The sequence below is a fragment of the Gossypium hirsutum genome, chromosome A12, assembly GCF_007990345.1.
Source record: "Gossypium hirsutum isolate 1008001.06 chromosome A12, Gossypium_hirsutum_v2.1, whole genome shotgun sequence".
Lineage (NCBI taxonomy): Eukaryota > Viridiplantae > Streptophyta > Magnoliopsida > Malvales > Malvaceae > Gossypium > Gossypium hirsutum.
Genome location: NC_053435.1, coordinates 9,348,824 through 9,375,023, shown reverse-complemented (window position 1 = coordinate 9,375,023; position 26,200 = coordinate 9,348,824). Strand labels below are relative to the sequence as shown.

General features: G+C 32.9%; 1 protein-coding gene and 1 pseudogene across 3 annotated transcripts; one reads left to right on the top strand and one right to left on the bottom strand.

Annotated features, from left to right (window-relative positions):
- LOC107922147 (uncharacterized) overlaps window positions 1–26,200 on the bottom strand; it is a 120,298-nt pseudogene that overhangs the window by 78,723 nt on the left and 15,375 nt on the right.
- LOC107935860 (uncharacterized) lies at window positions 16,744–24,394 on the top strand. Of its 3 annotated transcripts, XM_041082651.1 has the most exons (10): window positions 16,744–17,029; window positions 17,618–17,669; window positions 18,096–21,200; window positions 21,295–21,375; window positions 22,161–22,313; window positions 22,423–22,586; window positions 22,699–22,846; window positions 22,987–23,109; window positions 23,490–23,577; window positions 23,919–24,394. In XM_041082651.1, exons 3-10 carry the CDS (start codon window positions 18,225–18,227, stop codon window positions 24,119–24,121), a joined length of 3,936 nt encoding a protein of 1,311 aa, XP_040938585.1. In that variant the 5' UTR covers window positions 16,744–17,029; window positions 17,618–17,669; window positions 18,096–18,224; the 3' UTR covers window positions 24,122–24,394. The 3 variants fall into 3 exon arrangements, with proteins under 3 accessions (XP_040938585.1, XP_040938586.1, XP_040938584.1); XM_041082652.1 differs by lacking the exon at window positions 17,618–17,669 and having other exon boundaries at window positions 16,745–17,029; window positions 21,316–21,375; XM_041082650.1 differs by lacking the exon at window positions 17,618–17,669 and having other exon boundaries at window positions 16,745–17,029.

The window sequence follows — 26,200 nt, the reverse complement described above, 5'->3', positions numbered from 1 at the left end:
TACCGTCAATTCCTTTTCAGAGATCCATCGAATTTTCCTTTCATTCAAACGAGATTTCTTCCCATTTTATCAAATATATCAATGTTTCATAAATTTTCATACAATGAACATTCAAATCATATTCACATCAAAAACATACAATCTCAAGCATTTCAGAATATAATTCAAGTTACACGAACTTACTTTGATACTTGTTTGTAAACAGTAAAAATCTATTAATCCTGAACTTTTTCCTTTCCTCGATCTAGCTTCGTATTTGAATCTTTTGGATCTAAATAAATAAATTTAATTATCAATTTAATACATTTCATGTTCATATGCAACATTCTCTATAATTCAACTATTATTTATAGTTCATTCAAAGCTGTCTACTTGAGTCATAGTCACTAAATTATTTATAACTTGAGCTACGGAACTCAAAATTAAGATCCGTTAATTTTACCTGAAACTAGACTCATATATATTTTTACCATAAAATTTTCAGAATTTTTGGTTTAGCCAATCAGTACAGTTTATTCTTCAAAGTCACCCCTGTTCTGTTGTCTAACAGTTCTGACCCTTCTTCACTAAAAATAAATTATCTCTTTATACAGAATTCAAATGATGTTTTTGTTTGTTTCTATTAAAAATAAACTCATTCAGAATTCTAGACATATAAATTTAAGTCCCTAATTATTTTTATTCAATTTTTTATAATTTTTCAAAGTCAGAACAGGGGAACCCGAATTCATTCTAACCTTGTCTCACAAAATTCATTATATCTCAAACTTTACAAATCCATTGCTTACAATATTTCTTCTATGAGAAACTAGACTCAATAAGCTTTAATTCCATATTTTGTTCATCTTCTAATTCGATTCCTACAATTTTTGGTGATTTTTCAAAGTTAGTCTACTGCTGCTGTCCAAACTGTTTTAGTGCAAGCTGTTTATTACCATTTTTCCCCTAAGCTTTTAATAAATGATAATTTCGTCCCTACTCAATTAGCCTCTCAATTGAGCTGATTTTTCTCAATTAACATTTTATTCTATCACCTTAAACTAGTTTACAACCTTTAGGAATCAGAATTTCAGCAATAGACTTTAATTCCAAACATTTTCACAATTAGGTCCCAAAAAATCAATTTCCATTGAAATTGCCTAATAAAATCATCTCATAAACAAATTAAAGCTTTAATTTCATTCTATTTCATCATAAACTTACAGCACTCAACCATGGTGACTTTAAATTTCATCCATGAAATCAAAAACTAATGAATTTAATAGTAGGATCTAGTTGTAAAAGTCTTAGAAACACAAAAATTACAAGAAAAAGGCAAGGATTAACTCACTTGGTGCAAAAATTATGAAATACCAGCTTAGAGAACCCTCCTATGGCGTTTTTAGCTGCTGGAATTGAAGAGAAATGAAGAGAAATCTAGATATTTCCTATTTAGTCCTAGTTTTATTTAGTTAATTTTGCAATATTCCAATTTTACCCTTAATTTATCAATTTTTCTGCTGATTTCATACCCTTGCCGTCCAGCCCAAATAACTTTTGGGTCTAATTCCCTTTTATATCCTTTCTCATTAGACTAATAAGCTATTTAATCACTCTAGCAACTTTTACACCTATTACAATTCAGTCCTTTTCATTTAATTGACTAACCAAACATTAAAATTTCCTAACGAAATTTTAATACCACATTAATAACATTTCATAAATATTTATAAAATTATTTTTGACTCGGTTTTACGAGATAGAGGTCCCGATACCTTATTTTACCCAATTTCTTCAATAATTTCTTTTTCTAACTAATCACTAAATTGATAAAATTTTCCTATCAATATTTTCATACGATTTTCCTATCATATAAATTTTCAAGCAAAAATATTGAAATAAATTTCTCTTTAAATCGGATTTGTTGTTACGAAACCACTGTTCCGATAACATTAAATTTACGTCATTACAACACTTAAGACATTCATCAAGAATATATGACATTTCATCAAACACTCGTATTGTATTTTCAAGCCAGAACTCAGCTCTCTCAGCATCATCATCAGTAGTGGCACGAAACTCTTCAGCCCCATATTTTCTAATTTTATCAACCGGTGGCTTACTCAATTGTATCGGATTCACTGCTTGTGGCATGACAGGGACTTGTAGAGGATTAGACAAGGGTGAAGGTTGTGGAGTAGCCGGATTAGTTCTAATATACTGGTGAACCACTCATTCATCATTTGGAAGAAGGCTTGCTTAGCCTCTCCCTCGTGGCTACTCGTAATCGGCCTAGTATTAGTCAGCGCTGCCCCTTCAGCAAGAGCGGGCGCATTACTTTCCACATCATCAGCTACGGCTCTATCAGGATCCATTTACTAAATGATAAACACATTTTAACTGTCAAGAATCATCACACTATCGCATTTTATATATATGGCATGTATAGCTAGACTCTTACACGCTACATTTGTCCTAGAATCGACTAAACTGTAGCTCTGATACCAATTAAATATAACACACCTAACCCGTATCCGTCGCCAGAATAGGGTTATGAGGCATTACTGAAAATCACACACGATTCGCATACATTCATACAATCATAATCAAAATCTATTTATATCAATCATATTGTCCCTTGTAAAGTCATACAAAACCTTAAAACATACTTAGAAGGGGTTCAGGACTAAACCGGTAACATTTACAAACTTTGAAAAACATAGAAAATTTTAAAAAATATAAGGGTCACATGCCCGTGTAAACAGGCCGTGTGCCTCACACGGCTACCAAACACGCTAGTGTCATAGACCGTGTGAAAACAAGACATACATACTAATTTGCACCCTTTGGTCGAGAACACGCCCATGTGCATTGGCCGTGGAAAAATTAGGGAGGTTACTGACTTGAGTCACACAGCCGACCACACGCCCATATGCCAGCCCATGTGCCACACACGACCGATAGACACGCTTATGTGTCTAGGCCGTGTCAAAACCGTAGGGTATACTGACTTTAAATAGTAGGGTACCCCAGGGGACACATGGTCGTGTACCAAGGCCATGTGTCACACACGGTTGAGCCACATGCCCATGTGCTCAGCCGTGTGGAGTGAAAATAGACTTGGTTTAAGTCGCATTTCTCGCCCTCCTCAAGCATACCTAAACCACATCAAATTGCATCATTTCTAAACATATAGATATATATATGCAGACAAAACATGTTAATTCACCACATATTATACCATCTAATATCAACCATTTCAATTACTCAATTTCACAATCAAAACATACCATTTCATTATGCCAAAAACATCAAACATACATAACCACTAAATGTATTTATCCATCAACTTATTACCTATTTTATAATTCAACATATATCATATGGTCATCTCAAATCAAACCACAGTATGCCAGCTTTCAAGCATAAGCACATCAATTAACAGCTAATCAAACTAACCAGCACATAATCACACCAAATAAGCCAACATATAAGGCATTATATACATCATATATTTAACTTATCAAACACATAACTTAAGCCAAATTAAATGGCCAAATTCACATCAACATTTACAAGCCAAATCACATGGCTAAAACCACAACTCAAAATGTATCAAGATGACACTAGCCTATACATGCCATATACCATATATACAAAGCTTCAAAAATACCAACAAGTAGTCGATAGTGTGATAATCATTCCCAATGATCCCCAATGTCTGAGCTAGCTTCAATGATCTATAAAATAATGAAAAACACAAACAAAGTAAGCTTTCTAAAGCTGAGTAAGTCATATACAAATAAACTTAACACATAAGATAAATATAAGAAAATATTTTCATGGAATCCATAGCAAATCACATACACAAGTTTCCTAATTCACATCTAACTCACTTGTTCTTAATGCACTTGCATTTAACCACCATTCATTCTTATGAAATTCACATGTCATTATTTATACACATACTCACCTTTCATTCTTGAATAACATATACATTTCATGCGTACCTGAATTGGATACTCATTCACATTCTCATTCCATTCTCGATATTGCCCGTTGAACCGTTAGAAATTGATAAGGATACTCAGATAGCTCGTAAACTAGTACAATGCCATATCCTAGATATGGTCTTACATGTTATCAAATATCAATGCCACTGTCCCAAACAAGGTCTTAAACGAAATCATATACGATGCCAATGTCCCAGACATGGTCTTTCACGATATCACATCTCGGAATCCTAATGTCATGACACTCATATCCTATACTATTCCTATGGTTTGTATAGGACTTTCAGATATCGTAACTTCATCGATTCTTGTTCGTAATTGTTCATTCAACATTTATAACATTTCAATGATAAATATACACATATAATCCAGTTTAAATACATTCATTTGTATATGAACTTACCTCGTACGGAGACGAATGGATAGGAACGATTAATCGACAACTTTTGATTTATCCTGATCCAAATCCGATTTCCTCTTTTCTTAATCTAAATTAATACAAATTTGACTTGTTTAATCATATATTCATTCAAATTCATCCATAAACACATAAATTGACAAATTACACTTTTGCCCCAAACATTTACATTTTTCACAATTTAGTCCCTATTTCACAAAACACAAAATATTCAAAATTTCATCACACCCAAGCATAGCCGAATTTTACTAAGGTCCCTAGCAGCCCAATTCTTTCATTTGTTTCATGTTTTGACTCTTAAATTTTCAAATTTCACAATTTAATCCTTAATACACATTTTTGCCAAAAATCTATCAACATATATTTATTTTTCATCATCAAACAACAAAAACCACAAGCTATCATCAATGGTGAATCATGAATACGTCAACAAATTCAAAAATTCAAATATGGGCTAGCTAGTATTCGAAACAACGATCTCAAAAACGTAGAAATTATCAAAAACCAAGCAAAAATCACATACCAATTTGCTAATGCAATTGCCAAACGCTAAAACTCACCAATGGCTTCTTCTTCCTTTGAATTTCGGTGAGAAAGATGATAATTCCCACTAATTTTTATCACTTTTTTTATTTAATTAGTCATTAATATATAAATTACTATAATAACCCTTAATTTAACATTATAACACACTTAATGGATGACTATATTTGTCCATCCTATTACCTAAAGGTCAAATAACCACATAAGGACTTAAACGTTTAAATTTCTTAACAAATAAGACACTTTAACAAGTAAAATGCAACTTTTGCATTTTATGCGATTAAGTCCTTTTATAAAATCGAGCAAACAAACGATAGAATTTTCACACGAAATTTTCACACATATCACATATCATGTTGTAAACACAGAAAATAATATTAAATATTTTTTTGACTCGGATTTGTGACCCCGAAACCACTGTTCGGACTAGGGTCTAAACCGGGTTGTTACAATATATGTATATGTATTTATCCCAGAACAACATACAATGATATTGGTAAATATAATAAAAGGTTGAATAAATCAAAAAATAACCTCACATAAGACTTTAAATTTAAACTTAAATAATTTCAATAAAGGTAAACCCCGTCTCAAGATATTGGACACTCCATTAATATTTCATCTTTGGATAAAATATTAAATTGTAAGTGATATCTTGATGTAATAATCAAACACTGACAATAAGAACATGTTGAACAATAAGTCTTCCTTTGAGTCGATTTATTGCTCACATGTAACACCGAATAATCGTCACATGTTTATTACCACAGTTGCAAATGCAATTTTGCTAAATATTAACCTTTCTTTGAGCCAGTCTATATCAATGTAGCTTATGTTACATGTACACAACCTTTTATATTTTAAAACAAAATAATTTCAATATTAGAGGTCATTTTGGAACTTATTATTTCAATTAATTTATTTTAATATATATAAATATATAAATATTCAAATTTAAAATTTACCTAATAGTCAATGTCAAAACTAAATTTTATAATTACATTATAGTTTCCGAAATAACCCAAAATAAGGTTGTCTTAATGCTATCATCAGAATCGAAAACCTTAATTTTTTTACTAATTTAATTAAATAATAATGATGAATTAGTCATAGAATAAAAATAATTCATTTTACCGACTAGACAATTCCATCATTACAATGCCATTACTGATGCTTAAAAAAAAGCATAATTCGTTTAGATTTGCATTAAAGCATTCGACATCAAAATTCTCAGAAAAGAAAAACATGGAATATGCAAATAAACAAACAGCAATAGAGCATGCTCCAAAGGAAAAACAGATCTAGAATTGGCAATCAAAAGTCAATGGAACAAAGAAACCAAAGAAAAATTCCTATAAAACCTCAAATTCCCAAAATATAAAAATATGTTTGTTATGAATTACTCACTTATTATATGCAAATCATAAAAAAAAAGAGAAAAAAAAGGTAAGAAATTAAGTCACCAAATAAGGTAGATCACCTAAAACAATACTTAAAATATATCAAAATCTATAGACCCCTATATATATGTCTGCGATATCTTAAAGAAATAATAGACTGATATTATATATGCATATATCTTGGCAGCATGCATTTATCCAATTATCGATTGAATCACCTTCAAAGCCATACCATTACAAAACACATACACCGAATGTGTTCCAAAACAATATATATATAGTTTAATGAAATAAAAAACCGTAAAAAAACAAATATATTCAATTTCTTTATTTAAAATATCTTAATTTTAATAGAACAAAAACTCATGTGTTTAATCGATAACCCTATAAACAAAAAATTGCTTCCTGTAGTATGAAAAAAAATCAAGAGTGGAAATCAATATATGAATTCGATTGTAAATTGCTTCAAACATTATCTAACACTCCTTACCCAGCCTGGTTGTCGGACTCGAGTAAAAAGATGTTACAGTAACAATTAATAATCGATAACTACTTTACTAAAAAATACTTAATTATTGATAATTGAAATACTATAATAATCAAACATATTAAAATTTAAAATCTATAAGTACTTAATTGTAAAATCCAAGCATATAATATGATATATTTACAAAACCTCCAAAGTTTTAACATAATGAAAATTTGTAGTTGATATCGATTCTAAATTGATACCTTTTTAAGAATCAACTTTTTGAAAATCAATACCAAATTTGAATATTGTTTTCTTTACAAAATAAGGGTATCGATAATTATTTTAGGGTATCGATATTTTATGAAAATGTATCGATACTCAAATAAAAATTGATACCATTTTGACATTCTGTTTATTTTAAAATTGTTCATATGGTTAAGTACTGATACCAAATGCCTATGTTCAAAATAGTAAAATCTCATCTTTAAAAGCTCATGTCATACCAAATTTTCCTATCACACAAAAGACATTATTGTTACCTATTCAAACACATAAAAATCTAACCAATGTGCCTTCATTGACACCACAATTCAATATCCCAATCAAAATCACATTTCATGACAATTTAGATTTCAATCAAAGTTCAAAAATACTTATAATATCTCATGCCCAATCTACCATTACTATTCAATTCATCCAAGTCTAGTTCTATCATATTTTAGCCATTCACAATTAGCATTAAACAAAATAACCAAAACTCATAAGGACTTTTACATACCAAATCCAAGGCACATATATATATACATATGATCAAAAATCTAATTAGGATATCATCATTCAAATATAAGAAGAACCACAAATGACAAGTAACCATAACATTTATAATCACATATTACATGCCATATAACCCAAATATAAACATTCAAGAACTACCAAAAGGTATCTAGATAATGTGATTTCTTCAAGTTGATCTGATCGCCCAATTTCCACAAAATGTAATTTATAAGAAAACAAAAGAAATAATACGAGTAAGCTTTACTAGAGCCTAGTAAGTTCAACGGTTAAAAATAAAAAACTTATTGTATAAACTTATATAATTCACACATTATCATTTTATAAACCGATCCTGTTAATCACAACCATTCATCAGGTGAGTCTTACTAGCAATACACTTAATGAATAATCTATTTAATAATATTAGGCCATTCAATATCATCTCAAGTTAATCATACAAGAATTGATATAATCATTTAAAATTTTCCCCGATGAACGATATAACGATCCAGATACATGGTTAACCATCCAAAGTGCACCAGAACGGTCAAATGAGCTTAACCAACCAAGAACACACCTTGGCACCAAGTGCCTAGCCCGTAATGTTAAATATGACTCCTATTTTCAGTCAAATTTGAAAAATAATCTTTAAGTTAAACTCTGTTTACTTGTTTCAATCAAACACTGATTAGTTTAGATTATTTTATTATTATTTGATCTATGAATTTAGCCTATAAATAGGCTCTTTTACAGCCTTAGAAAATATACCCATTAGAGATTAGAACTCATAACACATTTAGAGAATTTTGTGTTTACGTTTTGTGGGTTCTTTGTTTTCAGGTTTTCGGGGTTTAGTTTTTATCTCCATCTTTTCTGCTCTTCGTTCTTTTGCCATTATAGTAAAATTATCTTTGCCCTTGGTTTTTTTTCCTCTTTGGAGGGGTTTTGCCACATTAAATTTTTATGTTCAATTTCTCAATTTATTCTGCTATTTTCTTGTTCGTTACTTAATCGGGTCGAAATCCTAACAGGTGGTATCAGAGCTAGTTCAATTTTCATAAATTAGCCCGTTCAGAGATGGCAGCAACAAGATTTGAAATTGAGAAGTTCGATGGTGAGACAAATTTCAATCTGTGGCAAGTTCGGATGATGGCAATTCTAGTTCAATCCAGTTTGAAAAAGGTTGTTATTGGGAAAAAGCCTGAGAATCTAAATAAAACAGAATGGGAAGAGCTTGATGAAAAGGCTTTGTCTACAATCCAGTTGTGCCTCGCGAATACAGTATTGCAGGAGGTATTGATGGAGAAAACCTCATCCGTCTTGTGGAAAAGGTTAGAAACTCTTTATGCGACTAAGTCTCTGACTAATCGTTTAGTGTTGAAACAATGTCTATTTACGTTTCGCATGAACGAAAGTGAGCTTCTTAGAGATCACATCAGTAAATTTATTTCTCTTTTAAATGATTTAAAGAATGTTGAGATTCATATTGACGGTGAAGATCAGACTATGCTATTATTGTGCTCTTTACCCCCTTCATACAAGTCTTTCAGGGAGACCCTGATTTATGGCAGAGACAAACTTTCATTCGAAGATGTGAAGGGTCATTTGTTGAGTAGAGACAAACTCGAAAATGAGCTTCATTTGGATAGCAAGGCAGATAGGAAAGCTTTTGTTTTGGTAGATTCAAAGAAACGAGATAAAAGGTGTCGCTATTGTAAAAAGTTAGGTTACGTCAAAGAAGATTGTTATAAACTGCGGAATAAAAAAGCTGCTGAGAGTAACAAGGAAGATGCAGCTGGTGCTAATTTGGCTGATGAAAATGGTGATGATTTCTTGTTAGTGTCAACAAGCGATAACACCAAGCTCGCGTCCGAGTGGATCCTAGATTCAGGATGTTCTTTCCACATGTGTCCCAATAGAGAATGGTTCTCCACATACAGTTCGATTGAAGGTGGAGTTGTGTGCATGGGAAACGATTCATCTAGTAAGGTAATTGGAATTGGTACTGTTAAAATTAAGATGCACGATGGGACGATTAGGACACTCTCAGATGTCAGGTATGTACCTGATTTACGAAAGAATCTTATCTCCTTAAGTATTTTAGACTTGAAAGGATGCAAAATCAACATCGATTCGAGCAGCATTAAAGTATCTTGTGGAGCTCTCATTTTGTTAAAAGGTAAAAGAACCGACAGTCTTTATATTCTGGAAGGTTATACAGTGACTGGTGAAATCGGATGTCCCTTGTCCGTTACGGAGTTGAAGTCAACTTGTTTGGAGCGGAGGCAACTTGGTCATAGGAGGGAAAAAGGTATGACCATTTCGTTGAAGAGAATTTCTCTTTTGGATGCAGGTTTTGAAAAGTTAGGGCACTGTGTTCGTGAAAATCAGACCCGGGTTAGTTTTGATTTGGCAGTGTACAAGTCGAAGGTAAAAGTCTTCCAGTTTCTAAGCATAAATTCGACTCAGTTAATTCCCTGCATAGTTCAAGATAGGCTCATGGCGGGCTTTGGCAAAGATGGTGTTATGGAAATATGAGTCAAGGTGGAGATTTGTTAAATATGAATCCTATTTTCAGTTAAATTTGAAAAATAATCTTTCAGTTAAACTCTGTTTACTTGTTTCAATCAAACACTGATTAGTTTAGATTATTTTATTATTATTTAATCTATGAATTTAGCCTATAAATAAGCTCTTTTACAACCTTAGAAAATATACCCATTAGAGATTAGAACTCATAACATATTTAGAGAATTTTGTGTTTACGTTTTGTGGGTTATTTGTTTTCAGGTTTTCGGGGATTAGTTTTTATCTCCATCTTTTGTACTCTTCGTTCTTTTGCCATTATAGTAAAATTATCTTTGCCCATGGTTTTTTATCCTCTTTGGAGGGGTTTTTCCACGTTAAATTTGTATGTTCAATTTCTCAATTTATTCCGCTATTTTCTTGTTCGTTGCTTAATCGGGTCAAAATCCTAACAAGTAGTATCATAGCTAGTTCAATTTTCATAGATCAGCCCGTTCAGAGATGGAAGCAATAAGATTTGAAATCGAGAAGTTCGATGGTGAGGCAAATTTCAATCTGTGGCAAGTTTGGATGATTTGCAATTCTAGTTCAATCTGGTTTGAAAAAGGTTGTTACTGGGAAAAAGCCTGAGAATCTAAATAAAACAGAATGGGAAGAGCTTGATGAAAAGGCTTTGTCTGCAATCCAGTTGTGCCTTGCGAATACGGTATTGCAAGAGGTATTGATGGAAAAGACCTCATCCGCATTGTGGAAAAGGTTAGAAACTCTTTATGTGACTAAGTCTCTGGCTAATCGTTTAGTGTTGAAACAACGTCTATTTACGTTTCGCATGAACGAAGGTGAGCTTCTTAGAGATCACATCAGTCAATTTATTACTCTTTTAAATGATTTAAAGAATGTTGAAGTTTATATTGACGATGAAGATCAGGCTATGCTATTATTGTGCTCTTTACCCCCTTCATACAAGTCTTTCAGGGAGACCCTGATTTATGGTAGAGACAAACTCTCGTTCGAAGATGTGAAGGGTCATTTGTTGAGTAGAGACAAACTCGACAATGAGCTTCATTTGGATAATAAGACAGATAGGCAAGCTTCCGTTTTGGTAGCATCAAAGAAACGAGATAAAAGGTGTCGCTATTGTAAAAAGTTAGGTTACGTCAAAGAAGATTGTTATAAACTGCGGAATAAAAAAGCTGTTGAGAGTAACAAGGAAGATGCAGCTGGTGCTAATTTGGCCGATGAAAATGGTGATGATTTCTTGTTAGTGTCAACAAGCGATAACACCAAGCTCACGTCTGAGTGGATCCTAGATTCAGGATGTTCTTTCCACATGTGTCCCAATAGAGAATGGTTCTCCACATACAGTTCGATTGAAGGTGGAGTTGTGTGCATGGGAAACGATTCATCTAGTAAGGTAATTGGAATTGGTACTGTTAAAATTAAGATGCACGATGGGACGATTAGGACACTCTCAGATGTCAGGTATGTACTTGATTTACGAAAGAATCTCATCTCCTTAAGTATTTCAGACTTGAAAGGATGCAAAATCAACATCGAGTCGAGCGGCATTAAAGTATCTCGTGGAACTCGCCTTTTGTTAAAAGGTAAAAGAACCGACAGTCTTTATATTCTGGAAGGTTATACAGTGACTGGTGAAATCGGACGTCCCTTGTCCGTTACGGAGTTGAAGTCAACTTGTTTGGAGCGGAGGCAACTTGGTCATAGGAGGGAAAAAGGTATAACCATTTCATTGAAGAGAGGTTCTCTTTTGGATGCAGGTTTTGAAAAGTTAGGGCACTATGTTCATGAAAATCAGACCCGAGTTAGTTTTGATTTGGCAGTGTACAAGTCAAAGGCTAGAAGTCTTCCAGTTTCTAAGCACAAATTCGACTCAGTTAATTCCCTGCATAGTTCAAGATAGGCTCATGGCGGGCTTTGGCAAAGATGGTGTTGTGGAAATATGAGTCAATGTGGAGATTTGTTAAATATGACTCCTATTTTCAGTCAAATTTGAAAAATAATCTTTCAGTTAAACTTTGTTTACTTGTTTCAATCAAACACTGATTAGTTTAGATTATTTTATTATTATTTGATCTATGAATTTATCTTATAAATAGGCTCTTTTACAACCTTAGAAAATATACCCATTAGAGATTAGAACTCATAACACATTTAGAGAATTTTGTGTTTATGTTTTGTGGGTTCTTTGTTTTCAGGTTTTCGGGGTTTAGTTTTTATCTCCATCTTTTGTACTCTTCGTTCTTTTGCCATTATAGTAAAATTATCTTTGCTCGTGGTTTTTTTATCCTCTTTGGAAGGGTTTTCCACGTTAAATTTGTATGTTCAATTTCTCAATTTATTCCGTTATTTTCTTATTCGTTGCTTAATCGGGTCGAAATCCTAACGCGTAGGCTAACATCCCTCCGAAACACACCTGCGCACCAAGTGTCATGCCCGATGGCTTTACATCCACCCCCGGTAACACACTAGAATCACTATAATATAACTCGAAAGTCTGCAACAAAAGTTGGATTTCGGTATATTCAGTGAACAGTAATGAATCAATAAACATTCTCTCAACACAATCAAACTCGTATAGCGCACATTAAAATCTATTGATATGCCAATTGTATCATATCCTATGTTTATTGGCTAGACATCGAATAATAATGTTCAAGTCAATTAATTTCTCAACATACAACAACTTATTTCAATTCAATTATATCAAGATATTCAATTCATAGTTAATATAACATTTAGCTTAATATGAAATTAAACCGTACAAAATTACCTAGGCTAAACTATATAGACAGTGAAAGTTCAGAGACTACTCAACAAATTTCCCTTTTCCTTAGTTATCTACTTGTTCTTGATCTATAAAATGGTTAATTTCAATGTATTAGCTTCAATTTCATATAACATTCAATTAATGCAAATGATTTCTTATTTACAAATTTTCATATTTGCCCCAAGCTTTTACATTTAATTCAATTTAGTGCCTCATATTAAAACGAGTCTATTTTCACAATTAGTCATAAAATCCATGTGTTGAATTCAATTATATACCAACCACACATGCTAAAATTTTTCTAAGAAAACTATGCTTATTTTAATTTATTTTCAATTAAATCCCTAACCTAAAAATCATACAAAATCACTTAACCAAAAATTTCTATTTAACACCCAAGCATAGTAATCCTCCATTAAACTTCAAAAACTCACAAAACTCATCAATGATATTTTCCAAAACTTTTAACATTTTTACAAATTAAACCCCAATTATCTAGATTAAGCTAAAATAATTCCAAAAATATAAAATTAATAAAAAAAGGATGAAAATGCACTTACATGCAAACACATCAAAGGGCCGAATATTCAAACTTCTACCATGGCTATTCTCTTCTCCATTTTCAGCAATGAATAAGAAAGATGATAGATTTTTGTTTTGTCTTTAGTTTATGTTATTTTAATTTCCAATTTACTAATTTACCATTTAATATTAACTTAACAACTAACCAAAATTTAGTCCATATTTGTCCACTAATATCTTATATGCTTCATTTACTTTACAAGTCCACCCACTCACAATTAATAGTAATTTAACACCTTTAACTATTAGAACTAACTTTTTAAACTTTTACAATTTAATCCTGTTTAATTAATTAACCACCTAAACATTAAAATTTCTTAACCATAATTTAACATGACACTAATGACTTTGCAAATATTAAATAATTAATATTTACTGATTGACACGTTGAAATTGTGGTCCCAAAATCACTATTTTCGACACCACTAAAAACGGACTGTTACAAATTAATTCTTATATATCAATATTAATTTCAATATTAATAAAACTCTAAAAATCTAATTAATTAGAATCAAAACCCAAGGATTTTATTATGAACCTTAAAGATTAAAACTTAAAAATGATGCATTCTAAAAAAATAAAGAAACTTAATCAATTCCCAATGATTTAACATAACGAGGCTTGGATGTCACTTGTTAAAACTGTAAAAACAAGATCTGATATAAACTTAAAGCTATAAATCAAGATCTGTCATGTAAAATCATCAAGAACAAAACTAGATGCGGAAGTGCACCTAAATCCATGGATTTCTTGAAATTTTCTGATGTAATGACTTTGATCTTCCAAATTAGCACACAAGTATTTTTGAGAAGGTGACTCTCTCTTTTCTAAAGATGGAATATTAAAAAGTTACGTATAAGTAATTTGAATACCATAAATTTAATATATATAACTTTTGTACATTGGCCCTAATTTCTAATTGATGATTCTAATCAACCCATCATCAATTAGAAATTAGTTATTAGAGTATTTACAAATATTTAGTCCATATTTTATTTAATAACTAAAGCCTAATAAACTTTAACTAAATTAAATCACTTTTAATTTGAACTAATATTTTATAATAATAAATAATAACATGTAATTATTCTTATTATACATATCATATTAATATTTTCTAACATAGTAATTATCTGATGCAAACTTTGATTAATGATTATAGGACCCTCCTACTCTGCTTCTAGCAGTGGAGCCTGAAACATATATTTAGGGATGCAAACCGTGGTATTGATGCCATGGTGCGTAAAGGAAGCAGTCTTCAGCTGCTAACTGCCTTGGATAATTGGATTGTGATCCTTTTGTGAACTATCTTTATGTTTGTAATGAAACACTTGTTGAGCTTAGGTCTATTTCGTTGGCTAATGCCACTAGTTCTATTTTGTATCAAGCCTATGCTACGACGATTTAGTAGTATATGCTCCGCTGGATAAGTAATTATTTACTTTCTTTATCTTTTCACTTGTTTACTTTCTTTCTTTTTCTCCTTACTACTTTTAATCCAAACAGTGTTAAATTATACCCTAATTCTCAGTTTGATAATTATTATTTTTATTAGAAGTGATACTTAAATTATTATTTTATTTATAGTGAATCTTAGTTCAGTGACGAAGTTGAGACCTAGAAATTTTAAAATTTTAGATTCGAGTGTCTCTTTTGAAATGTGTAGGTTTATCTTATAATTAATGTTGTCATTTGAATAAAAAAATAATATCATTTTATCTCATTTTACGTTAAAAATTGCATGGCATTCAATAAACTTGTATTGTGTGTTACAATTTTATTGAAAAATATTATTTTTTAATTATACGAAAACATAATTATTAGTTTAGTTAAAAAATTATGAAAATTACTAATAAAACTACAAATTTAATATGAAATTCTAGCACGTGGGATTGCAAACCTCAAGTTTGTCTATGAAGAGCAGATCTAATTGCGTTAGTGTGTATAATTGATTTCTTCTATTTAATACTAATTGATAGGGCCTAATTGGTAAATATTACAAGATCTTGTGCATTGGAATCCACGGTTATGGACCCATATCCATTAGTACGAAACATTTTCTTTTCCAAGTGAAATCCCCTAATATATGAAAGAGTGAAAAAAGTGATATTCGTTGTTGTGGAATAGGAAGTCTTCGTATATTAATACATGTATTTAATTTATTTGGGACCATTAGAGTGGGATCCACTTTTTGGGGAATATAAGTCGTAGCAATAACAAGAATATTTCTAGTAGAACATCTTTCACAGTCTTTGAAGAGATAGTTCACTAATAGACCGATGGATAAGTAATTTGCCTCTTTCACATCTAGATTATGAATGTTTAGAATCCATATTATGTAAGGAGACATTGCTTTTGGTAGTTCGAATTGGAAAGTAATATAAAATTGGTCTATTTTCGATATCATATCCATAATTAATACATTCATCATAGTTAGAAGTTTTAGACACATTCTGTAATGTCTTTCACTCTGAAATCATTTTTCTATCAAATTATACATTTATTTTGACAAGAAAAAAAATTGAATAAATATACTAGACATGAAAACAGAAAAGGAAAATTATGAGATGTGATGGTTGCTCACTTTATTCATTAACTATGATATTAGGAGTTCAATTTTTACCTAAGAAAATGAAACACGTTTCATGACTTTTATCTTTTTAAAAAATACTCGCAGCTAGAGGATTAGTTACCATGAACACCTTAGTTTCAACATAAAATAAAGAAAAGAATACCAACCATGAGTGAGTCGTCAGCAAAGCTTGTGTAATCTGGAACATTTGCCGGACTTGGCGATCGATAAATCTTAGCCCACAGGATTTGGCCAGGGGTAAATGAGCCCATAAAGCAAAGCTTGAAAAACACGGCCTACTTTACTCTCCATTTCAGTAACAGCCGTCGAAACTGTTTTTGGATAGTTTAGCACTATAATAAAACTGAAAATTAAAATATCAAAGAATTATTTTAAATGATTAAATATTTTTTAAAACATCAAAATTTAATTTAAGAAAAATATAAAATTAAGATAATCGAAATCATAAATTGTTCGCACAGCACTGACCAATTTCAGTCTCACCAACCCATAACCGTCCGTCTCTCACCGCGGGACCCACACCACCTAGATGAACACGCACAAACAAGTGCTCCGTGCATTCTACGCGGTCACCCTGTGCGTCGAGGGCCAAATTGCCGACGTTTTCAAGCAAATTGTAAAATAAAAGGAAGTTAAAAGAAGGGAAAAGAAAAGATTAAAAAAATAATGATTGCCGTGTCGAAAAGGTCGTAAAGAGGCAAAATTTTATAGATCTAGAAAAATACAAAAGAAAAATAAATAGAAAATTTAATAATAGTAAGATCAAAACCAACATATAAGAAAAAAGAAAAAAAGAAAAAGAAAAAGGACATGATAGAGGGAGAAAGAGAGACGACTCTCTAATCACAATCTTCGACGGAGTAAATGAGCGAATTTTAGAGAGAGAAAGTTAATAATCTTCTCCTTTGCTGCTTAAAAGTTCACAGCTTTCCCTTCTTGAGGTAAACATACTCTTTTATTTATTTATTTTATGGATTAGTGTGAGATTTTAGTAAAGTTTATAGCCTTCAATCTGTTTATGGTTTTCAGTTCCGATTCGAATTTATATTTCGATTTGGTTATAGGCGTGGTGATGGTTCTATTTGTACAGAAGTATAGTTTTTTTTAGTGTCTGATCAGTGCTGGAGAGAATATTTAGAGTTCTTTTTTTTTTTTAAAGATTAGACTGCCGACTCTCACTGCATGTTATTATTACTACTTAATTTCGATGTTGTCATTTCAACCATATAAATTATTTGTTTTATCATGGATTTAAGTAAATCGGTATTCAAGTTGGATTTGCCTTGTATGGGATCACACTTTGTGGGATTGATTTAAGTAGTTTCGTGGAATGTTTGTTTGATCTGCACCATTTCCTTCGCATATTTTTCTTGGAATCCGCGTTATTTATAATTCATGTTTAGGGTTCTAGATTTGCTTCAGATGCATTATAACTACTGCTTTGTATCTTCGATTCTTTTGTTTAACTTTGCCCCCCCCCAAAAAAAAAAAGTCTCAGATGTATGATTCAGTTGAAATGTTTTTTACAGCTTCAATTCTGTTCTCTGTTGCGTTAAAAGTTTTATTGAAAGTTGTTAGAAGGTGAGAATCCTAACAGAAAATTAACTTCAAAAATTCTATTATGAGGTTCTCAATTAAATTTAGGGTATTTGTGCTAAATATATGGTATGATCCAAGTGCAAGAATTACTTCTCCCGAAAAATTAGACTGGGTTCATTTATCTTGAAAAATATTGTGCTCTTTATAAGTTGTGGTTTGTATTTAATTCCATTTATGTGCATCAATATAATAATGCAATGCTTGATTGACCTTGTTTGTGAGGTTATTGTCTTTTAAACAAATTGGTTATTTATTAGTGTGGACGGTGTTGTTTCTTAAAATAGTTTATTGTAGTGGAATGGCAGTGCTAGTTTTTTCATTATAAAACTGTGCAAGTGGCTACAGATTGAATTGAGTTGTGTGTTTTTCTCTCAATAACTAATAGTGAATTCTCGTACAACCTTTCAGGCTCAAGTTAAGGTCTTTGCAATGCAAACTTTGCTGTTGGCTATGGCAGAATGCATGTGCTGATATTGCAGTAGCTGTGATAATCATGGCATATTGCCTTGGTTTTTTTTCCTGGAAAATTTTATCTAAATGGAGAGAAATCTAGGAAAAGGCTTAATGGATCAACAGAAGAACCATGAACAAATTCGATACAATAATATGGAAGCTGGAAATGAGACTCTTGAGTCTGCAAACCAAAGATTTTTCCATGATCCATCTAGTAATATTAATACTAACATCCGGCCTCCTGATTATAGTATGACGGCTGGAGCTAGACCAGTTTTGAATTACTCCATTCAGACAGGTGAGGAGTTTGCTCTGGAATTTATGCGGGAAAGGGTAAATCCCCGGCAGAATTTTGTTCAGAATGCTTATGGTGATCCTAACAGTGGACCTCTTTATATGGATCTAAAAGGCATTCTGGGAATTTCTCATACAGGTTCTGAAAGTGGCTATGATATCTCTATGCTGAATACGGTAGAAAAACCCTGTCCCCAGGTGTTTGAGAGAAAGGCCCCTTCTGTGCATGAAGAAAAAAGCTATTATGATTCCATGCGGTCAGTTTCTCAGTCCTCTTCAAGGAATGACATTAGTCAGGGGCATCAAGGTTTTGTATCCAGAAATGCATCGCTTAGCTCCTCTACTAAGGTGAAGTTCCTCTGCAGCTTTGGTGGTAAAATTTTACCACGTCCCCGTGATAGGAAACTTAGATATGTTGGGGGGGAAACACGCATGATTAGATTAAGCAGGGATATTTCCTTTCAAGAGCTTGTTCAAAAAATGTTAGCAATTTATGACCAAGCCCATACAATAAAGTATCAGTTGCCTGGTGAGGATCTTGATGCATTGGTCTCTGTATCATGTGATGAGGATCTGCAGAACATGATGGAGGAATGTAATGTGCTAGAAGAAGGAGGACCCCAGAAACCCAGGATATTCCTTTTCTCTAGTAGTGATTTGGAGGATGCTCAGTATGGCTTGGGCAGTGTAGAGACTGATTCTGAGATGCAGTATGTTGTTGCTGTCAATGGCATGGACCTAGGATCTAGAAAAAACTCAATTGCAGCAAGTGCTTCCGAGAATAATTTGGATGAGTTACTTGGTTTGAACATTGTAAGGGAGGCTGGTCGAACTGTAAGTGAAGCAGCTGCTACTGGTTCTGCTTCTTTGACAGCTCATGCACCTTCATCAACAGTCCAATCTTCTCATGCACCTTCATCGACCCTACAATCTTCTCAACCTGTTTTGGTGAGTTCATCTAACACTTATGAATCTAGTTCACAGCCATGTTCAGAGGCAAAAATGCGTCATGGAGAAGTTAGCCAGTCTTCCACTCCCCAGATGGATGGAAAGAGTAATGTTCCTTTGTCTCCTCCATTGCAGTATAGTTATGGTTCTCAACCTTCTAACTATGTGATGGCTGGAGAAAGTTTAGTTTCGATGCCGGTCCAGGGGCATGTGACCCCCCAGGTGGGTTTGGCTGATATGGGCTTTCAAGTACAAGATCCAGAAGTATCTATAAAAGAGGTGAAACTAAAAAGAGATAGCTCAGCCCCGAAAATTGCTGAACCTGAAAAGGTACGTTCCCTAGACAAAGCTCCTCCAACAAAGGAGCCTAAAATGAAAAGAGATGCATCTCTCCCTAAGATCAGTGAAACTGAAAAGGTTCGGATATCAGAGAAAGAGTACAGTGTCCCTTCAAATGCACATGACAGTTCTGTTGCAAACCATATTTTCAGTGAGGAAGCATCTGTTGCCATGTCAGTGCCAGACACTGTCTCATCTTCATTTCCTGCAAAAAATTTCAAAAAGACCCAGGAAGCTCTTCAGAACATAGTTTCGCCTGAAGTTGTAACTGAAGGGAGAAAGAATGTTGAAGATGACCACTTTTACACAGCTAGCGGGCCTTTTACATCTGGTGCTGGTGGTTCTGAGGCTGATCCAAATGACTTTAGCTGCCTTGAGCCATCTGTGATTCCCCAGCGAGTTTTCCATTCAGAGAGAATCCCTAGGGAGCAGGCAGAAATGAACCGTTTATCAAAGTCAGATGATTCTTTTGGGTCTCAGTTTCTAATGTCTCAAGCACATTCTGATCCTTCCCAAATAATTAGAGAAGCAGTTGACAGGATTCATGATGGGAATTTGTCTCCTCAAGCTGATCAGTCTGTCCAATCTGCAAATCCGAGGTCTAAAAATCCTCGGACTGTTATGGATGGGCTTGCTGAATTTGAAAATTACAAAGGTTTTGCTGATAAAATCATCTCTAATATTTCTGAGGAGGGGCTTGAGTCAACTAAGGAGAAATCTGAATTGAAACAAGTCTCAGTTAAGAGCACCGTTGATGAAGCAGCAGTTGGGTTAAATCATCCCACAGCAGGTCAAAGAACTTCTGTTAAGCACCTTGATGATCCTTCTTTGAAGCCGTCTGATTTTGAGCGAATTGAGAAGGATGAAAACAAGAATGTGGGAAATCACACTAAGGGGCATAACCAACCTTTGGTGTGGGCAGAGAACCCAACTAGAGCAATTTCCAGTGTGCCGCCTGCTGCTTCTGTATGCAGCTCTGAGCATGGAGACATACTTATTGATATTAACGACCGGTTTCCCCGTGACCTTCTGTCTGATATATTCTCAAAAGCAAGAATGTCCCAGAACCTCTATGGTATCAGTCCATTCTCTGGTGATGGAGCTGGACTGAGCTTAAACATGGAGAATCATGAACCTAAGCATTGGTCATACTTTCGTAATTTGGCTCAAGATGAGTTTGTTAGAAAGGATGTTTCCCTCATGGATCAGGATCATCTCGGTTTCTCATCTCCACTTACAAATATTGAAGTTGGGGCTCCAATTGATTATAGCTATCCACCTTTGAAATCTGCTGGTGGAGTTGCCTTAGCTCAAATTAAGCCAGACATCAGTTTTGATGAGGACATTAGGCAAGAGTCAGTTTCTGTTGCTGCTACTAACAACTTGGATATAGGCTCAGAATACAAGAAGTCTCCACTCGAGGGTGATGAAAGTGTACGAGCTGGGCAAAGCCTTCAAGTACCTGAATCTGAGTTTGAGGTACTAGTGCCTGTTGATTTTGATTTATATCCCTTAGCTTCTGAAGATAATTTTCACATTTGCCCTCATTTTCTAAATTTTTTCTGACTTCAAGGATGGGAAATTGGATATTCAGAATACTGGTGTACCTCTTGTGGATCATTGCCATGGAGAATTTGATATAAGCACATTGCAGGTATAACTTGCATACTAAATTATCTAATGTCTTAGTATAGAAAGAGCTGGTGAATTTTAAATTTGCTTTTTGTTATGTTTAGGAACATGAATTTGAAAATTTGGATTTGGATTTCGTTTGCTGTATAAATTGTTACAATGAAATGCATGAGTTTTTGAAATTAGTTGGGTTTCAGTATATATATTTGGATAGTATAAAAAGCATGAGTTTGTGAAATTCAAAAATTCCTGAAGAATTTCAAAATCACTACTAAATAGGCATCCAACAAATCAATGGGTATGAGAAATAATCATGAATGCTACATTTGTATGTTTTTAGCACTTAATTTTTACTATTTTTGAAATCCAAATCTAAATTTTTAAATCCAAGTTTCCAAATGCTACCTTGATGTTTTCTAAAATTTCCTTCTTTAATAAAGCTTAGCCAGAATTTGTAGAACCTCATTGCCAATGGCAGAAATGCAGCTGCTAATGAATTTCTAGGTGTTACATTCTGATTGTAGGCATATCATTTTAAAAATAGCTGTCTTTATCTCCTTGCCTGAGCCAGCATGCTGCCAATTACATCACCTTGGACGGTATTCACCACTGTGATATCTGCTTCTATCACTTCCTCATCTCAGTATTTGCTGATGAATTGAATACAGACTTGGTGAAAAAATGTTTTTCAGTGTGCTGCTAGGTTGAATTGTTCTGCATTTTGTGCCTCTAATCCTAATATTATTGAACAAAGTTGGTCACTATTCCTATCTCCATGTTGGCTAACTTCATCAAATGTCATGGCAGATCATTAAAAATGAAGATCTGGAAGAGCTAAGGGAGTTGGGTTCGGGTACGTTTGGGACTGTCTACCACGGAAAATGGAGAGGAACAGATGTTGCCATCAAGCGAATAAAAAAAATCTGTTTCACTGGTCGTTCATCTGAGCAAGAGAGATTGGTGAGTTTTCCTTTTGTTTCTTGGCGTTCTGTGCATCATCAATGGAGATTGATACTTTTTACACTTCGTCTAATATCATTACTAATAATCAACATTAAATATTTTTCAGACTGTGGAGTTCTGGCGTGAAGCTGACATCCTTTCAAAGCTTCACCACCCCAATGTAGTGGCCTTTTATGGTGTGGTGCAAGATGGACCTGGAGGAACACTAGCCACTGTCACAGAGTTCATGGTGAATGGCTCTCTTAGACATGTGTTGCTTAGCAAAGACAGGTAATATTTTTAAATATGGTTATTTCTAGAATGTACTACTTCCATTGCTCCGGATAACTTTTTCCTGTTATGTACTTCTTTTTTTACTTTGAAAGTTTTTCTAATTGTCTAGGCAACTTGATCGTCGTAAGCGACTCATTATTGCCATGGATGCAGCATTTGGGATGGAATATTTACATTCAAAAAACATTGTGCATTTTGATTTAAAATGTGACAACCTGCTTGTCAACTTGAAAGATCCCGTACGGCCAATTTGCAAGGTAATTTGAGTAATCTTGTTATGTATAAATTTGTAAATTTTATGGTGCATGTGTCCCAGTTATGTGTCTCTTGTGTGATAGGTAGATATTGGCTTCCAATTCAAACCTAAGTTTAAATAAAGGTGATGATGTCTGTGCAGGTTGGGGACTTCGGGTTGTCAAAGATAAAAAGGAATACCTTGGTTACTGGTGGTGTGAGGGGAACTCTTCCATGGATGGCCCCAGAGCTGTTGAATGGCAGTAGTAGCAAGGTTTCTGAAAAGGTACGATATCTTGTTTCAGAGCTTAGATTAAGTTTGTTTAGATCTTAGTTCATATCTGGTTTTACTGCAATCCTGCATATGCTGGCAACAAATTTATTATTATGCTTCAAAGAAAGGACTACCTCTCAATGATTCTGTTTGTCATACTATTTTGGATGGCTTTTAACAAGTTGGTTTTAAGCAAGTTATGTACTCTCCATTAGCTCAAGTTGTCTATAATGAAATGGGAGGTTTGTAAAGCTTTATTTGTATAAAATTTACATAACAGATCCATGCCTCAAATCTAGGTTTCTTCCTAGAAGTCCACCTCCACCAGCCACTAAGCAAGGAGCACATGGTCTTTATGCAAATATTACTTGCCTGTATTTTGTCATTTGCAGGTCGATGTGTTCTCATTTGGTATTGTTCTATGGGAGATTCTTACTGGCGAGGAACCGTATGCCAATATGCATTATGGAGCAATAATAGGTGTGAAATCTCAATTGCTGTTTCCTTTTTGCTACACGTGCTTTTACTTTGTCATATGTTTCAGTTCTTCTCCATATTAAGTTCTGCTGGAGGGTCCCTTACCATAATTTTTTTTTTAAAATTGCTGCCTTGAATTTCTTATTTTTCATAAAATTTCTTCTGTTAAATTTATCATTTTTCATGTGGATAGTTTAAATCCATTTACTTTTGCTGGTGTCAGTCTTATGTAATAAACTATAGTGGCATGGAGAAAGTATTGAACACATTCCTGTGCACATTCATGGTGAATTGACTATGTTATCATGGTAGTTAGTGGTTTTGATTACCTCATTTCCATGCAGGAGGCATCGTTAGCAACACGCTCAGGCCACCTGTACCAAGCTACTGTGACCCAGAATGGAAGTTACTAATGGAGCAATGTTGGGCTCCGGATCCCGTGGTTCGACCTTCTTTCACAGAGATTGCTAGACGTTTACGAATCATGTCATCAGCATGCCAGACAAAACCACAGGGTCATCAGATGCAGAACCAAGCGTCCAAGTAAAATGTTCCTCAAATAATCCCCATATTTTGATGCTAGATGCACTCATTAATGACATTATGATAGTATATGTTCTTTTACATACTCCATAAACGTGTGTATTATTTTATATGAAGGGTAAGGGAGGAGGATCTCCCATTGAGTTTGAGAGGGGGCCTGTGAGATATGATATGATATGATATAATTGTGTTTTGCAAGTCAAAGAAAAATATGTTTATATGTAAAGCTCTTATTATTTGTGTCACAATCAATATCCATTTTGGTGCTTGCTTGTAACTAAAGTTCAATACAATTTTTTTTTTTTTTTGCTTTGTCAGTGTTCAGTGTAGCTAACTATTGGCCTGCCTCATCATTCAGCCGATAGAAGGTATAAAATCTTGGCCTAATGAGTTTACGCAAATTCTAAAGTCTTCTCTTGAGTCTGCCACAAATTATCTGTTCACCTTCTATTCAGAAAAGTTGAAGCATGTGTTTTATCTCCCACGGTAATTAGTAGTTTGAGTTTTTGAGTTGGAAAGTACGATTACAAGATTACCACTCTCACATTTCCTATCTATATATACTAAAGTTTTACAACATCTAATATTTCCATCTTTTCTGTTCTGAATTATTTATTCCAATATTTAAGTACTAGAAAATTATTAACCTTTGAAGATATTTACTCTAAAATCTCGAGTGAGTTCACCTATTATTGAAAAGTAAAATAAGATAATTTGTAAAGCAAACTTTTAATATTTCTATTTTTGAAAAAATAAATCTGCACCGTTTTGATGACATGCAATACCCATTCGTGTATCTTCCATTTCCTAAAACAAGGTTAAAATATCCTACTTTAATAAATTTTAATATTTAGTTCCTCTACTTAAAAAATTAAATCTTATTTTTATAATTAAAAAAAAATCTCAGCTCAATCATTAATATTGTAGCATTTTTCATCAAAAGTTGTTAACTTAGCATTTTAATTAGGCTACCCTTATATAGCTACCCTTATATAGCTAGACCTGATCATGTGTCAGGTCACCCGTCAAGCCGCAAAGGCCAGCTCAAGAAGTAGAAGGGTTACGACAAAAATATGGACTCAACAAATGAGCTTGGACAAAATATAAGGTCTTTTTTTAAACGCGTTCAACAAATGAGCTTGGACAAAATATAAGGTCTTTTTTTAAACGTGTTGAGCCTAGTAAGATATTTTAGTTCAGCTCAAAATTGCCTAATTTTTTCCGCTACTATTTATTGTTATTTTGCTGCTGTTTGCTGTAATTGTGATTTTGTTTTGATATTATTTTGTTATTATATTGCTAGTTTGCTATTATTGTGTTATTATTCGGATATTATAAAACTCTTATTTTACTATTAATTTTGCTACTATTTTAGAGGCATTTGTTTGCTAAGTTACAACTATGTTAGGATTATTTAAGTATAATTTTTTTTTCTTAATGTATTTTCAATTTGTTGGGAAACATATATGTTAATGTTTTTAGTATATTTTTTGTAATATATTTTTTTATTTTTATATATAAAAATAATATATATTTTTTAAATATGGGCGAGTTGAGCGGAGCTCAGATTTAGAATTTTTTATCTGGATCATCTTGGAAAAAAATTGTTTTTCAAAATACCAAAATTTTGATTTTGTCAGTGTGGTAAATATTGAGAAAAAAAAATAAACGCAAGAAGTTCATAAATTTTGATAAAAATATTAGCAAAAAAATAAATATATTAAGTTTACAGAGATTACTAACAAAGATAATTATTAGATTAATATTTTTAAATTAAAAATTCAATTTTTAAAATTTTAAGCACAAAAATTAAATCTGTAGAAATAAGCACATATTTTAACGAAATATTTACTATCATGATCTTAAAAAATTTGAAATATTTAAATTTTAACAAAAATTATCCTCCACCATTTCAAATCCATAAGCAAAATATTTATAAGGGTAAAACTACATTAAAGGTCACTTTAAAATAATTTTTATTTTTATTTTAGTTATTCTAATTTTTTTTCAGTTTAGTCACTTTATTAAGATAATTGTTTGAATTTGTCACTAAAATTTCATTAATTCATTAACAAATTATTGA

Excerpts from the sequence above, each read along its gene's own strand:
- LOC107935860 (XM_041082651.1), top strand. The coding sequence starts at position 18,225 with ATGGAGAGAAATCTAGGAAAAGGCTTAATGGATCAACAGAAGAACCAT. Across the intron at positions 22,847-22,986 it reads CCGTACGGCCAATTTGCAAG|GTTGGGGACTTCGGGTTGTC; the intron begins GTAATTTGAGTA and ends ATGTCTGTGCAG. Across the intron at positions 23,578-23,918 it reads GCATTATGGAGCAATAATAG|GAGGCATCGTTAGCAACACG; the intron begins GTGTGAAATCTC and ends ATTTCCATGCAG.